This window comes from Ascaphus truei, chromosome 3, assembly GCF_040206685.1.
Source record: "Ascaphus truei isolate aAscTru1 chromosome 3, aAscTru1.hap1, whole genome shotgun sequence".
Taxonomy (NCBI): Eukaryota; Metazoa; Chordata; class Amphibia; order Anura; family Ascaphidae; genus Ascaphus; species Ascaphus truei.
In genome coordinates this window covers 54,708,664-54,720,862 of record NC_134485.1, presented here as the reverse complement: position 1 = coordinate 54,720,862, position 12,199 = coordinate 54,708,664, and the positions used below count along the sequence as shown (strand labels likewise).

Below are 12,199 nucleotides of genomic sequence, written 5' to 3'. Positions count from 1 at the left end.
AGCATGGGCCATTTTGTTGGCACCAAAACAATTGAAAAAAATATATTTTTTCCCACAGTTTGAGACATTTGCGGTTAGTATATAGGCGCACACAAGCACAACTGAAATTGAGTTTAGCATGCACTAAGTTTACGCAAAAAAAAAGTTTACAAAGTTTAAGTAATAGGCCCGGATGAGCCATACTGTGCCTACTTGTTAACTAATTGGTACCCAGGAGACTAGGTACTGTATCTACATTTCTAGGATTCCAAAACTAAAAGGAAGCTTGCTATGTGGAATGTTTGAGCAATGTTGCTAAACTCACCATACATGGGTTCTACTTTTGACTACTGATGTCTTGGGATGTAATATTTCTGTGAAGATTTTTTTTGTTAAATCAATATCAGATTTTGCAGATTATCTGGCAAGCAGAAAATACATTGCTTTGCAATACAGCTCAGACAAGTAAACGAAATGTAGAAATACGCTTAGTATTTATTGGCTTCAGGACTAGTGAGTGCTGTTTAAGCAGTCATTCTATTTTTTGTCATTACATTTCAAATGATCTTCCAGGCACAGACAACCCCCAAATTACATTGTAACCTTGTCATTATGTTCCATAGATTTAAGACCAAGAAGGAAATTAGTAACATAATTCCTGTTGTAATGACACTGAGTTACAGGGGTCATTGACCACATTATAATGAAACACAGAGCCGTGCATGCAGCTTTAGGCCATAATCGGTTATTGAGGTCTTCATGAGTCATTCATGCTATTCATCTCAATAGAAATCCAAGTTGCAGGTGTTCTTCTATAGTAGAAATGTTGCAGCAGGTCACCACAGGGATATCCAATGTGTTCTAGTTTCTTATTGAATGATTTGTGAAACATCCATTGACTGCCTGTTGCCTGAAGCTATGTGCACCATACTATGTTTTATTGCACACTGGTAGTAGAGCAGATGATGTGTGGCCGGCATTTTGTGCTTCTCAAGCTTGAGTTTTACAATACCTGATTACAGTATGTCCTAGTGCTTCTTCTTTGACTGCAATCAGTATGTTAACACAGGTATATGTATCTATCAAACACCCATGCAACTTTGATTCCTAATTTTGGGAGTTATTCTTGTATTAGAGCTGTAAATGTCTTTTGTTAACAGTACTTGAAATACTTTGCACCTTTTTGAGCGTGACATGGCAGACCTGGCACAGTGCAGGCAGCAATATTGCTTAATCCTTCGAAGTCGTTTTAGACTGTGGTATATCGGTTGGCACGCGCCAATATCTCGGATTCTGATTAAGCCTCTGAAAGCTCCAGGGTATTGCTTGCAATAAGAAGCATTACAACTACCAGGCTTCAGTTTATGTGAATAACACTTTTGTGCTGTACAGTAGAAATATTGTGTTCTGCCAGAGTCCTTTACTAATGCTGTCTGCAGTAGACTTGTGCTGGTAATAATTGTACTCTTTATTTAACATAAAAGGAAAAAATAAATGTAACAGTCAGGCTTATGGAACTTTTAGTAAAGAGGAGACATGATTTGAGATGAATCTAATTTGTTTAATGAGAGAATGTCTAGAAGATCTATTAAAGTGTGATTCTATTTAATTATAAATACCAAATGTAGAACAAAGCCCTACTGTATGACCACTATTATTTTGTTAAATTAGAAATAAAACATGTTCCGGGCTTTTGTTTTAGTGGCTAGATGAATGCTCTGATCGGGAAGATGTTAACAAAAATACCCAATTGCTGTCATATTTTACATTTCTATATACAAGTGAGCTGCAAGCCTGTGTGCTTTTATATTCTCGAAGTAAGTGTAGCATACACATTTGACAGAAAAGACAACATGACATATTTATACTGCTTTTAATGAGTGTCTCAAAATACACCTCGATGTAATATTCATTTGTTAAGAGATGTTTTTTTTGTGGTGCTATTTTTACCACTATAGTAATATATTATTAAGATGTTAGTATGAGAACATGACATCAGACAGGACTTCATTTTTCTGCTGTTTGAAATCTTGCATGAAGGAAAATGTTTTCCTGCAAAACAAAATCTCTGGCAGCTCAATAGCGCCATCTTCAGGGGCGTTTCCTATTTTAATTTCTACCTTTTTATATGCACTATGTGCACTTGAGTTATGGGCACTAAGAACAATGTGGAAGATTGTCTTGCACTCACACTATATTATTGTAATCGTTTATTTTAAAGTGCCAACATATTCCATAGTGCGGTACAATGGGGGTACAGAGATTTGATGATTGCATGAACAGAGTCGGGGCCAAAGAGATTTCCCGGGGCCCAGGACTATTTACGACCGGGACCCCCCCATGTCAGTGGTTTTGCCCCCCCATTTCACACCACGAGTCCTCTTTATATCCCCACTCCCCTCATGTATTTCTCTCCCCTCAGTCTCACTCCCTCTTCCTCACTCACCCCCTCTCTCCTCTCACCCTCTATCAATTACCCCACTCTCGCTCCATACCTTCCCCCCCCGGAAATGTATCTCTCTCCCCTCCATTTCACTCTTGCTCCCTATTTTTCCTCACTCACCCTCTCCTCTCACTCTCCCCCTCCAATTACCCCACTCACTCATTCCCTCCCCCGAAACACACAATCCCCACCCCAAATATATATAACCCCCAAATACATTTAAAAAAACATCCCCCAAATACATATAACCCCTCACCCCTACCCCAAATACATATAAACCACCCCACCCCCAAGTAGATATCATTATATATATATATATATATATATATATATATATATATATATATATATATATATATATATATACATACACATACATACGCACACCCCAAAATACATTTATCTACCTTGGGGATAGTCTCTGGCCGTGCCCGGCTGCCGATCCTCTCTTGGCACTGGGCCGGCTCACCCCCATCTGTAGGCTTCTCCCTCACTCTGTATATAACGGGTAAATCAATGATTAACCCACCAGGCGCTAAGAAATGGTACTGTCCTGCTGATTTAATTAATATATTCATGGGAAATAAGCATGGTCAACCCCAGACAGAATAAGTATAATGTGTGTGATATCTCTTCCAGCAACTGGCTCACTGCGAGCACCAAAAGAGTTGAGATAAAAAGACTCACGTGGCTGACTTTGGGGTTGTTGACACTATGCCTGTCCTCTCTGCAATGATGTAGCTGCTCCTGCTAGCAGATCTCGGCTTGATGTAGCATAAATGTTGGGACAGATGTGGCGCCCCAGCACTGTGGAACGCCAATGTCCTCTTCACCGCCAACCCTGCATCTGCTCCGGCGCGGTGGGTGGTCACCTGACTGGCGGCATCAGCAAGGCTTCCGGGTTCATCCACAGGAACAGCAAGTGATCTCCAGCAGCTCGGCGTGCAGGCGATGTAGACAGCACTGCAGAAATCCTCCCAAGGGGGGTATGATCGCCGCACAGCCGCAATGAATCAATGAAGGCTGATGTGTGAATGTAGAAAAAGTTTTATTCTCACACGGTGCAAGCGAATCCTCTTGCAGGCTGAAACGCGTAAGAGGATTCGCTTGCACCGTGTGAGAATAAAGCTTTTTCTACATTCACACATCAGCCTTCATTGATTCATTGCGGCTGTGCGGCGATCATACCCCCCTTGGGAGGATTTCTGCAGTTCTCCCTCACTCTGTCCCATGCTGAGCATCTGATGCTGGTGCGCACTGGGCTTCTCTCTCATGCCGGCATGCACCGGAAGCTGAGCCCAGCTTGCTTCCAGCGCGTGCTGACATCAGAGAAGTCAGGGGACAGAGTGAGGGAGAGGCCTGCAGCTGGAGGAGAGCCGGGCCCGGCGCCAAGAGAGGACCGGCAGCCGGGCCTGGCCAGAGGTCATGCCTAACTGCCCTGTCCGGCTGCTCGGCACCCCCAAAACCGCCGGGCCCGGGACACCTGTCCCATTCCTTGGGGGACACCTGTCTTTGACTGAGCCACTGATTGAGCCACCTGTGCTGAAGCAGGGATAGCAGCAATTGGGTATTAACCCGTTGAATGACCGAGTCTCCTAAACCACCATATTGTTGAACCCGCAGCCGTCCCATAAATCTTGGAGCAGACACCAATGATATATAAGCAATATAAAAGCTTTTGAGCAAATGCAGTGGTAGCACAGGCAGCGGGCTAGTTAATCCGGTAGAAGTACAGCAGAGCCTCTCCAAAGAAGAAACCCCAAGGTAAGTCACAGTCCGGTGCCACTTAGCCTCACCTCCGCCTGACTACTATATTGGATGACAGAAATAACTTGTTTACTCACGACACCCTTTCAGCGGTCCCGCTTTAGAACGCTCCGGTCGCCATCACTGCTCCTCGTGGTGTCGGCGTGCTCCTATTCCGGATATGACGTAGAATGAAGAGGAAATGGTAACCGTGGTCACAGCACTCCACACAACCAAAGCATAGAAAAAATGTAAAAATGTAAAAAACTTTATTTAAACTACACTATCAACTGGCACCTCCCTAATTTACATGAAGGGGAGGCCCTGTTCAATTAGGGAGGTGCCAGTTGATACGTCATGTCCTATATAAGATCCGGTACGATGCAGGGATCTTCACTCTTTGATAAAGTCTATCTATAGACGAAACGTGTCAGAGTGGTGCTACTGATGCTCACTGTGTAGTTTAAATAAAGTTTTTTACATTTTTTCTATGCGTTGGTTGTGTGGAGTGCTGTGACCACGGTTACCATTTCCTCTTCATTCTGAAGCAGGGATAGCCTTAAATCCTGACCGGTTGGGGAGTCTTGCGACTGGAGTTCAGAACCCCTGATCTACAGGATAGGTTAGTTGTCGATCATAATTAGCTTATTGCTTCTCTTAGTGCTACCGGTGGTGGGCTCTCTGATCACCTTCTGCTATCCATGGGATATGCTAGGGTGAGTTTGTCAGAGTTGCATGTAGTAGTGTGGTTTATATTGTCAGCCAGAACTCTCATTACTTTAGCAGTATAATTGGGGTCCGTATGAGGATGCCATGTACTTTTCTATAGAATGCATTTCATAAAGCTTAGAATAACTGTTTCTCATTGTTCTTTCTTTAAGCCTGTCTCAATTTGCGTTCAACTAAATCTTGAGACAAATTATGAACTGCTCTACTTGGCTGAACAGTTCACTGGGATACCTGTAGTATACTTGAGATTTAAACTGCCAGATGTAACAAGGTCAGTATTTATTCTATTTCAAGCTATTTTCTTGATCCTGCAGAAAAAACATTGTTGTGTATCCTCTCATTAGTGTAATTCAGAGTTTTTTTGTAATATTAACGGTGCCAGTCCTGCTCCTCATCTCCTTCGTGCTGTGGTGACGTCACAGCGTCACGTTATCATGGCAGCGCGGCACTATGTTATGACGCGGTGGCATTTGTTGATGCATTGGCCTGGCGACGCGTTATTACAAGAAGATGCCGCTGGAGATGAGGAGGAGGAGGAGAAGGAGAAGGTAAGAGCAAAAGGTGGCGGTAGGTGTCCCGGTTAGTACCGTCACACTAAAAAAGCCCGGGTGTCCTCTACATAAAGGTAAATACCCATCAGATTTGATCTGATAATGTACATCTTCACCCCTATATGGTAAAAGTGTCACAGTTTGTGTTCTGTGTTATAACAAAGTGAAACCATTTAGCCTTGTTTACATCTTCTCTTCTAACTTTTGCAGTATTTGTTTTAAGAATTTTAGATACAGTTTGCACTTCTGCAGTTGGGGGACCATGATAAGTAGACCCCATATTTAACAATGTACATTGATTTTCTTAGGAGCCACTTATGGACTTTTTGAAAATATCAGAAGTGATTCCAATGCTTCAGTTTCAATGACTGGATTAAAACAAACAGAAAAAACAAAATTCATAGTAGTGACCATTTTTTAACACAGCAAAAAATATTGTCTACATCAGTATTTCTCCATTATAGATACGTATTTGCAGTGGTGGATTTAAAATGTTGCTGCCCATAGGCACTTAACTTTTTTGCCGCCGGGCCACCTCCTCCTGCAGCGCCTCCCTCATCCTCACTTCAAGCGTCACTTTACATGACAATGTGACAATGTTGTCATGGCAACGCATCACCACGTGACATCACAGCGTCATTTGATGCTGCGATGCTACAGGAGGCGGCGGGCGACGCGATGGAGAAGGTACGAGACCTTTACAGAGGCCCCACCTTTCCCCCGGCAATCAGTGGGGCAGAGAGCAGGCCTCTGTATATGGGGAAACCTCGAACTTCAGATGTATTTATTTTAATATATTTTCATGAGATTTACGTCTGCAAGAAATCGGAGGACATTTATTTTTTATGGATTAGATAGAGGCAAATTCATGTAACAAAAATTTGTTATAATAGTCACGTCTCTAGAAAGTGTTTAAGATTTGCATCCTCTTTCCATTAACATGACTGCATCCCCTTTGTTACTGTACATGATGAAAACTGCATGTCAAAACAAAAACTATGTTTGAAAATACTATATTCACAGATGTAAATTAAAAGAATGTTATATGTCTATTATTAGGGTTCCAACATTCTTTTAATCAACAGACAATTTGTATGTGTAACCTTTACTTCTGTGTGGATTTGGCTGGACGCTACCCTTGGCTTAGAGCTAATGTGCAAAAATAACACGCTTATATGTATAAATTAACTTCACTGATAATGACATAAGACCAAATAAAGGTTTATTCTACCTGTTATTATTTGTTCCTGGAAGTACTATTCTAAATAGTAGAGATGAATGAATGTGTAAAAATTTGGCCCGTGAATTTTTGTTAATACAGTATTTGCACCACTAACGAATATTGGCCTGTACAATGTTAAAAAAATAAAAATAAAATGTGGGCACATGAATGGATTTCCGCCGGTGGCTATTATTCGCACAAATATATCCCCTCAAACACCCCGTCAAACAAATTGTAGACACAGGAGAAACACCTGTGCACCTGGGAAATATTCGAAACCAATATTCCTAAAATGTGCCCATTGTTGGTGCACGTGTCTCTCCACGTGTTGTTTGAGGGGATGTAGAGTAAATACCAAATAAGTGAACATAGGAAGGATGTTGATCCAGGGTGAAATCTGATTGCCATTGTTGGAATCAGTAAAGAATGAGACATTGGAAGATATTTCACTTTTTTTTTTGCGTTTATCTTCCTCTGGATCAAAATACTGTAAATACAAATATTGGATAAGTATCTGTCGTCTAAATATAACGCATGTTGAACTTGATGGACATGTGTCTTTTAAACCTCATCTACTATGTAACTTGGGACTCTAAAAATCATCTCCCTTCCTCATTTCCCCATTCCCCCTTCCCTTCCACCTCTCCCTGTTTCTCCCTTCCCATTCTCCTCCACTACTAAATAGGTTTTCAGCTGAATTTGACTTCCGAACATACGATGCAGAGGGAGTAATTCTGTATGCAGAGTCTCCTGACAGTACGTCATGGTTCCTACTTGCCCTCCGTGATGGGAAGATAGAAATTCAATTCAAGAATGAATTCTGGACGAAAGTTACAACTGGTGGCAAAGCAATCAATAATGGCCATTGGCATATAGTAAGTCGCCTTTTGAAGTTACCTTTTTGATTTTGAATGACTTGCTGTACACAAGTCTTTATTCGGCTACCATGGTGGAAACAATTTTTATTCTTGTACAGTAACATAGGGATATACGAGTTTTACTACCACACCACATTCTTGGGAATGTATTAATAGTTTTTTAATGGTCCAGTTTGTAGCCTGCGTATGAGAGTTTAAAAGTGTTTTTTTCTTCATGTTGTCTTTGAATAGTCCAAGTATTATATACATTATGTAATAAAATTTAAACTTATATAAATTAATGTTATGGTTATTTCATAAAATATGACAATAGTTTGGAAGCACAGTTATCATTTTATATAATATAAATTATATTTAAAAAGTTTGTATGTATGTATACAGTAAAAAGTATGTATGTATGTATACAGTAAAAAGTATGGCCAACTAAAAGTTATCACTTTTCTCAGAATCGACATACCTATTGCCTTCTAAAATGCTATACTGTACAATGTTTATTCTACACTTTACTTCCATTTATATGTACACAACTGTGAGTCTGAGTTGCTGCCACCACAATTGCTCCAGGCCAGTGTAACTGCATTTAAATTGAGATATATTTTATTTTAGGTAACTGTGGAAGAGTTGGAAAATAGCATCAGTGTTAAAATAGCAAAAGAAGCCGTTATGAATATCAACAACCCAAGACATTTGTTCAAACCTATAAATGGTATTTTGGAAACCAAAGTCTACATCGCAGGATTACCTCGGAAAGTGGAAAATCTTATTAAACCGGTAATATGAAAATGTGTTTAGTTACTTTGCGATTTCATTATGTTGCATTTAAATTTCCTATATTTTTTCCAAACTGTAGACGGAATGATCTTGCAATAAAGCTGCCCACCAACCAGCTAACATCACCACCACTATTATTATCTGCGTGTGCATAGGGTTGCCAGGTGTCCAGTATTGAACTGGACTGTCCTGTATTTGGACACACACTCCAGTAAAAAAATGAGGACAGGCTTGGGGGCGTGTGTTTCTCCAAGCATTGCTGTTGCTAGGGGGCTGGACAGTTTCCTGCATCCTTATTGGCTGCTGCTGGGTAATGGAGCCAATCAGGAGGAGGTATCAGGAGCTTGGTGGTGGGGCTAAGGTGGAGGAAATAACGTGAAGCAGAGAGAGAGATGAGGCTGTGAGTCTCTGAGTGTCTGCCTGTCTCTGTCTGTGAGTGTGTGTGTGTGTGTGTGTGTGTGTGTGTGTGTGTGTGTGTGTGTGTGTGTGTGTGCGCGCGTTTTTCTGTTGTTCTGTGGTTCTGTGATTGTTGTTGTTGTTTGGGGGCGAGAGAGAAAATGAGAGGGATGGAGGGGAGAGAAAATGAGAGGGATGGAGGGGAGAGAAAATGAGAGGGATGGAGGGGAGAGAAACTGAGAGGGATGGGGGGGTGAGAAAATGAGAGGGATGGAAGATGGGTGAGGTGAGGATGGGGAGTGAGAGAGAATGAGGGGGGGACAGATTGAGGGGATAGTAGGGGGTGAAAGTATGACTACAGGTATGTTATTTATAAATGATCTGACCGTTTATTTTTTTTCTACATTTCTCTCTAGGTGTGCATCAACTTGTACCATTTCTTATTCTATTTTGTAAAAAAATTCTGGGGAGGGCGCTCCACAAAACGGAGTGAAATGTAGAAAACATTATTTAACAGTCAGATCATTTATAAATAACACACCTCCCCATCGACTTCTCTCGAGCTCGTCTTACCTTTCACCACTGTGTCCAGTATTTTTGGAGAAGCCACCTGGCAACCCTAGTGTGCAATGTCATATTCAGTTAAGATGAACATGTCTGTAAAAAAAAAAAAAAAGGAGGCACGTCTACAGGACCTAAAGCTATAATATAGGATATTTAACTATGAATATTTACTGACCAAGTTGGAAGACCTATAATTGTGCATACCAATCTGACCCACAGATGAGAAGGATTTAGCAACATTTCTCTTGACATTCCCATTTAAATCAAAACAGTATATTTTCGTGGGTAAACATAACGGTATATATTAATGTAGAAATCTAGCAGGGTTCAGTTTCTGTGTAAAATGAAGGTATAAAATACACACATTAACTTAATTCCACAATCATTGTCTCTTGATGTAGATTAACCCTCGATTAGATGGTTGTATCCGTGGATGGAACTTAATGAATCAAGGAGCATTAGGTGTAAAGGAAGTCATTCAAGGAAAGCAAAGCAAGCACTGTTTGGTATCGGTGGAGAAGGGCTCCTATTACCCTGGGTATGGAGTTGCACAATTTATTGTGAACTATAGTAAGTAGAGGTATTCTGCTAATGTAGTTGCTTATATTCCTTGTAGATTTGCTAAAAGGTGCAATCCCATGTGTATGTATACTAAATCTGTTTTAGTTGTTGTTAATAAAGCATGCCACTCTATTGGAGGTTCTTTTCTAAGTCCTGAGCTTTCTGAATATATGGATCCATAAACATCCTTGTAGTCGGGGATAGAATAAAATGGTTGCCGGTTACTTTCAGCAATTCTCAGTGGCACACAAATTCACATACATTCCAGCTGTTGTTTATTTCAATGGAAAACAGAGAGAGCCTATGTTTCCACTGGCATGATAATAACTCTATTGGCCTTTAAAAATTGACATTCGATTGAAGATAAATGAAGTTTGATTTTTGTACGAAGAAAAGCTTGCTTTAAATGTCACCATCCCTTGACTACAAGTGTGTATTGATGCTTGCGTAGCGGGTCTTACACATGTAACTGCAATACATTGACTGTCTTTTAAAGGATGCATTTAATTGAAATAGACTGTCAGAGTGTTATCCATTTGATTCTTTGTAATTGGTTCATTAATATTTACTATGGAGACTACATTTCAACGTAACAAAAATAAACAGGGGTTACTCATTAAATCATAGTGCTGATCACGGCAGACTTCCATTGTAGCACTACCTAAGCAGTTACTAAGAAGTGACACTCCATAAGACATCTTCTGTGCTCGAATTAAATGGGCGATATTTACTGGATATTTACTCCATAAAACACTTTCTGTTGTGGAAGACCTCTTATAGCCCATTCACCAGGATGGGTCTTAAAGGACCATATTTATGGAGTAGCAGTGCTTAAAAATGCTCATAGCCCCTTAGACTATGATAATTTAACATACAGAAAGATAACAAAAAAAACTGGTCAATATTCCATGCGATAGTGCTGATTGGGGCACTATTGCATAGAAACTCCCATTCAAGTAATTGAGTTTCTGTGCCATAGTGTCCCGATCGTTACTATCGTAGTTTAATTAATAACTAGGGTGACCAGATTTACAAAAGTAAAAACCAGGACACATTTAAAAAAATTTTTTATAAAACAAATGATATCACCAACTGCACCTCTTCTCCTTTATGTCTCTCTACCCCGCTCTGTCCCCCCTTCTCTCACACACACCCCTTTCTCTCTCCCTCCCCCATATCCCTCTATTCTCGTTCTCCCCACCCCTACATTCTCATTCCACCCTTCCCTGTCTCTCTCTCCCCCATTCTCTCTCTCCCCCATTCTCTCTCCCCCCATTCTCTCTCTCTCCCCCCCCCATTCTCATTATTTCTCTCTCCCCCCCCCCTCTCTCTCTCTCCCCCCCTCTCTCTCTCTCTCTCTCTCTCCCCCTCTCTCTCTCTCTCCCCCCCTCTCTCTCCCCCCTCTCTCCCCCCCCGCTCTCTCTCCCCCCACATTCTCTCGCTCTCTCTCCCAATTCTCTCCCCCATTCTCTCCCTCTCTCCCCCATTCTCTCCCTCCCTCTCATCTCCCCTCCCTCTCTCCCTCTCATTCTGTGTCTCTCCTCCATTTTCTGTCTCTCTCCCCCCCATTCTCTGTGTCTCCTCTCCCCTCCATTCTCTGTCTCTCCCCTCCATTCTGTCTCTCTCCCCCATTCTCTGTCTCTCTCCCCCATTCTCTGTCTCTCTCCCCCCTCCATTCTCTGTCTCTCTCCCCCATACTCTGTCTCTCTCTCTCCCCCATTCTCTGTCTCTCTCTCCCCATTCTTTGTCTCTCTCTCCCCCATTCTTTGTCTCTCTCTCCCCTCCCCCATTCTCTGTGTCTCTCCTCCATTTTCTGTTTCCCCCCCCCCCATTTTCTGTCTCTCTCTCTCCCCTCCATTCTCTGTCTCTCCCATTCTCTGTCTCTCTCCCCCATTCTTTGTCTCATTCCCCCATTCTCTGTGTCTTCCCCCATTCTCTTTGTCTCCCCCCATTCTCTCTCCCTCTCTCTCCCCACATTCTCTCGCTCTCTCTCTCCCCACATTCTCTTGCTCTCTCTCCCCCAATTTTCTCTCCCCCATTCTCTCTCCCCCCATTCTCTCTCTTCCCATTCTCTGCTCCCATTCTCTCTCCCCCCATTCTCTCCCTCTCTCCCGAATTCTCTCCCTCCCTCTGCTCTCCCCCATTCTCTGTCTCTCTCCCCCCCCCCATTCTCTGTCTCTCTCTCTATCCCCCATTCTTTGTCTGTCTCTCTCTCTCCTCCCATTCTGTCTCCCCTCCTTTCCCCCCATTCTCTCTCTCTCTCCCATTCTCTCTCCCCCATGCTCTCTCTCCCCCCCATTCTCTCTCCCCCCCATTCTCTGTGCCTTTACCCCCCATTCTCTGTCTCTCTCTCCCCTCC

General features: G+C 42.1%; 1 protein-coding gene across 5 annotated transcripts in view; it reads left to right on the top strand.

The window, feature by feature from the left end:
* Window positions 1-12,199, top strand: part of PROS1 (protein S) — a 60,263-nt gene that overhangs the window by 32,552 nt on the left and 15,512 nt on the right. For all 5 annotated transcript variants that reach the window (XM_075594018.1, XM_075594017.1, XM_075594019.1 and 2 more), the window contains exons 9-12: window positions 5,050-5,168; window positions 7,356-7,545; window positions 8,155-8,319; window positions 9,681-9,849. In XM_075594018.1, the coding sequence (XP_075450133.1) occupies window positions 5,050-5,168; window positions 7,356-7,545; window positions 8,155-8,319; window positions 9,681-9,849 (643 nt within the window). The remainder of the gene's footprint in view (window positions 1-5,049; window positions 5,169-7,355; window positions 7,546-8,154; window positions 8,320-9,680; window positions 9,850-12,199) is intronic.